Source organism: Hyalella azteca, unplaced genomic scaffold (genome assembly GCF_000764305.2).
Source record: "Hyalella azteca isolate HAZT.00-mixed unplaced genomic scaffold, Hazt_2.0.2 contig5432, whole genome shotgun sequence".
In the NCBI taxonomy this organism is placed as follows: Eukaryota; Metazoa; Arthropoda; class Malacostraca; order Amphipoda; family Hyalellidae; genus Hyalella; species Hyalella azteca.
The window spans coordinates 524,865-529,562 of record NW_025935622.1 but is presented as its reverse complement, the minus strand read 5'-3'; the positions used below and the strand labels follow the sequence as shown (position 1 = coordinate 529,562).

At 36.8% G+C, this 4,698-nt stretch overlaps 1 protein-coding gene across 1 annotated transcript; it reads left to right on the top strand.

The window, feature by feature from the left end:
- Nucleotides 1–302: 302 nt before the first annotated feature.
- On the top strand, nucleotides 303–3,847 carry LOC108666359. Its single transcript, XM_018153214.2, has 4 exons — nucleotides 303–759; nucleotides 1,123–1,295; nucleotides 1,547–1,703; nucleotides 2,924–3,847. Exons 2-4 carry the CDS (start codon nucleotides 1,126–1,128, stop codon nucleotides 3,536–3,538), a joined length of 942 nt encoding a protein of 313 aa, XP_018008703.1. The 5' UTR covers nucleotides 303–759; nucleotides 1,123–1,125; the 3' UTR covers nucleotides 3,539–3,847.
- Nucleotides 3,848–4,698: the final 851 nt, after the last annotated feature.

Sequence of the window (4,698 nt, the reverse complement as noted above, 5' to 3'; positions counted from 1 at the left end):
ATCGTCCGTTACTGTGTATGATTCCAAGTTCATGTTATTGAGTGAATATATTAAAGTCGTCATTGTGAGTAACGCCGCTCCTAGACATCGTTGGCGGCCATGGTTATGAACAATGGCTCATACTCATAGGCTCCTCCATCATAGATAATAGCTAATTTTTAGTATGAATTCGTCTAGGAGCAATTATTTCGAGAAGGGAATATTTGTTGCATAACAAGATGTACTGATTTGATATTCTTTGGGTCATTTGCCTCACTTTTGCTGTTGTGACCTATTTGAATGTTACATAGCCATATAGCAAAAGTGCCTTCCGTTTTCTTCGACTCAATCTGAGAGAAAAGTTTTAAGGGAGACTAATTTATTCTCCGCTTACCGCCTCATCAAGCCTTACTGCCGACTTGCGTTTCATTGAGTCTCTTAGTTTGAAGCATATTAGGTAATTTTAAGATATTGTCCTCTAAACTCTCATCTATAAATCCTTATCTTTAAACTCTTATCTTTTGTCTCACGATTTCAGGTATCGTAATTGTTGTTCAAACCCAACCGCAACCGTTGGCACTAATCGTAATCAAAGCCCAGCGCAGCGTTGGCACTATTATATCTAGTAATCAATTTCAAAGCCAAACCCAGAGTTGACAAATGCAAGCATAAGGAATGAAACGTCAATATTAGGTGTATCCGGCCTAACTTAAATTGACAAACGTAGCTAGCATCAAAGTTGCGTCTCTTCTTCTTGCCTGCCTAAACCACCTTGTGAAGGTAACTAATGAAATACTGCGTCATTGACCATTCTGACATTAACCTTTCCTGTCATGCCAGTTGAAATCAGAGTTCAGCCCCTACCTAGTGTAAGTTTTTTGTGTCTTTCTCGACCTATTAACTAATATTAAATATTATTTTCAGCTCAAAACACCAAGTCACTTACGTCATCATTGTCACCAACGATAGCTAGTATAAACTACCATAAGAAAAGCGTCGTTTCTTCTTGCCCACCAAACCACATCCGTGTCAATCAATTTGATGATATTGTTTGCTTAAGAATTCTTATTCTGCACAAATAATATTGAATTGTGCACGGTATTCGGCAAATATTTTTAATTCGTTAAAACAACTATTTTTAAGGTAATGGCGACACTAAATGACGATCCCGCTGCGGTGCTCGCCGCGGATCCGCGGTCACTGCAGGCGACTGGCGTTACCAGCTTGGCAGACGACACGTCGCGCCTCTGCCTCGTCACTGAGCCCGACGACGAGGGCGAGAGAGACGTGCTGGGACTCAGACCCACAAGTCCATGGTATGCATTAGGAATTATATTTCATCATATTTATCTACGTTATTTGTATAGCTGAGTAAGCGACTAACGCATGAGAGATAATAAAAACGAGATGACCCAAATTTCCCAAATGCCATCGAGATTCCTTCAGAACGTTTCCAGAGGAATCCTAATCAATTATATATTTGTTCATAAATGAAACGGTACAAATTCCGGGTGCTGATGAATTGCCATGATAATCTTAACTTTTAAATGAGGCTGTTGTTCAACAGCATAGAGACTCCGCTCCGTCTTTATTCCAACTACAAGACGGTTAAAAATATCGGACGCTGCCTACATCTCGACGACGCTTTGAAGAGCTGGCAGTTGAAATGTCTTATTCCGCATCACCTCTTCAACAACAAGAGAGCTGAACTTTCCAACACAACCGTGAGATATCACTGAATCTCTTGAGTTACCCATGACCATACGCGATTCACGCGTGTCCACTTCTTTACATTTCTAAAATTTCTTTGCATGTGCGGTAATATTCATTTTAACACGTTTTTCTTAACTTAGCTTCGCGTTTGTTTGTTTGTGGATTTGTTTGTTTTTAACATTGACAACGAAAATTAGCCCCCATCTGATCGCTCTAGAGATCTGAAATTCGGCATGCAGGCTATTTTCGCCTAAAAATTTCAGATACAATCATAAAAACTAGCAATTAGGCTAGAATTAGATTAGAAAAACTAGCAAAATTAGCTTAATTGAGTATATATATATATATATAGTATGACGTGCGGGCGCTTTCGTTATAGACGAGCAGGCGCTGACGCTGCGTATCGTCGATATGTACGTCAAGTCATACTTAATCAAGTCTTAATCGTTTTTCTTGCGTACTAAAAAGTAGAAAATAAATACTTAATAAAAAACTTATAAAAACACGTTTTTCTTGTGGACTAAAAAGTAGAAACTAAATTATGACTCGCCCCAAAAAACGTGGGTCGGGCTGTACGTTCACCATCAAATTTCCAAAATTCATGTGTTGTTTTTTTTTGTTGCTTTAATCATAAATTTGCCCGACACGTTTTTTGGGGCGAGCCATAATTTATTTTCTACTTTTTAGTCCACAAGAAAAACGTTTTTTTAAAAGTTGTTTTTAAGTATTTTATATATTTATCTATGTATAACTAGGGTATCTGAATTTCGTTAAAATGGCTATTCACTTTACGCGTGATCCTATATTCTTACATGCACTCAGATGACAAAATTATTCACAAAATTATTCGAATTTGGGTCGAAATTGATAACACGTGGCAAAATTAATTGTTGGGAATAGCGCACCTGAAACTTGCGAATAATAGAAGGCTCAGTGGTCAATTAAATTAATTAAATGAATTAAATACATCGGTCTAATTCCCTGCATATAATTTGATAACAACATTAATTGTTTTCATCAACAGTTTAATGACAACAATTCCTGTTTATCCATTGAAATTGTTTCTTAATTGCATAAACTATGTTCAGAGGTAATCAAAAGGGACTGTGCAATTCGTTATTTGCTTGCAAGTAAAGGCTCAGTTAAGACAATTAAGGAATACATTATATTATTGGAAATAATGACATTAAAAAAACAAGCAAGTTGATTAATTTACAATTGTGTGCCTCAGGTTCTGTGGACTGAACCAGTCAGAGACGCTCGTCGCCACAACAAATTCGGCAACGTCACCTTCACCGTGGCCTGGTCCGACATGTACAGGCAGTTTGGTCCCCACATGTACTACCTCCGACAACGTACTTCTCACAACATTACAACTGAAATACTGATCACTAAAAAACGTTTTAACACCTTGGAATTAGTTGATTTTAATGCCAAGGACGCTCCTGTAAGAAGAGGAAAATGTAATTGTGCTTCAGAGAGCAAAATATGCAACTGTTTTTCGTTGAAATACGCAACAAAAATTCGAAGAGGTAAATCATGTATCGCTCATAAAATACAAATAGCCGTTGATGCCACATTGTGGGAGGGATTTTGGGTCTATGCCCTGAGCACCATTGTACTGAATGACCACCAGCATAATGAATTTTGTTTCAGGCACAGATACGTGACCAAGAAGCCTTGTAGGTTTTATTGTGACATAAGCAAAGTCCGAGGTATTTTACGGTTACAATGCAACCACGAACTTCATGAGGATTTCAGGCGCGAATGGTATGAAAGATTTCTGCAGAATTGGATGCTTCATTTTCACAGATACAGTCAATCTCCTTCATATTATTTTAAATAAACATTCTACGGACAACTGTCTCATCAATAATATTTTCGAGAGATTTTTGGTTCTCTTTCAATTCCACGTCTCATGAAATGAATTGCATGATTTTGAGCAGAGCAGATTAAAGCAAGTGATGGACAGATTGGTGCAGAATTGGATACTTCTTCATGAAAGTTACAATGAATTTCCCTCAAATTACTGCGGACAAATTTTTCACGGACAATTATTTTTTCTAATTTCAGTGAGAGATTACAGTATTTGCTTTCTTCACAATTCGCGTCTGTTGCATGATTATATAATGGAATTAAATCATGCATATAATAATTATTATATAATCATGCATATAATGGAAAAGTGGCTGAATCATTACAATTCAGGATGAACGGTAATCTGGTAGCAATGGTGATTAGTTTCTTTTATGTTCTGATTGTCAACGAACTAAACGGAAAAAAGCTAAAGTTTTTAATTTAATCCTGTAAAACATTATATATATTATCCAAGAGTCAATTCATAGTACACACCAATGTAATTCACTATAAAATCGCGACCTTAACGCAAATACGAAGGCATTCATAATCTTCAGATATTCTTCATTTTCTTTTCTCCAAGCCGAAATTATCCAGCTTTGAAAAATCATATACGATGAATTTGTAAAGGTCATAATCCTTGCCTTGCTTTCATTTGCAAAGCCTACTAGCTAGCGGCTTCAAACATAACGAATAAATTTTTTCATTTGGTCTTACACAATGAATAATCAATCAACGAACGACGATCTCGCTCGTGGTAAATCGAATTTCTGGAGGACCTGCATTTATTAAATCAAATTTATTGTTCAAAGCTATGCACGGGCGTACTCAAACGTTGTGCTGCGTAAATGTGGGAGTTTTAATAATTAAGCATGGTTGCTTTGTTCATATCAATGATTTTTACCCTAAAGATATAATAATAAATCAGCACTGACTGTCAAATGCCGGAAGAACTGTTGAATGTTCAATTAAATTCTCAATGTGTGCCTTGAATGTTAGTAAATACTGCATCACTAATTGCCTGACGCTCAACAGTATGGATTTTGGGTATCACTCACACTCATAACTATCATTGTCATTCACAGAGTTAGTTGGATCTAGCAACCTCTAAGAATTTGCCTTGTCATAAAAAACAGACAAGCCTCAAGC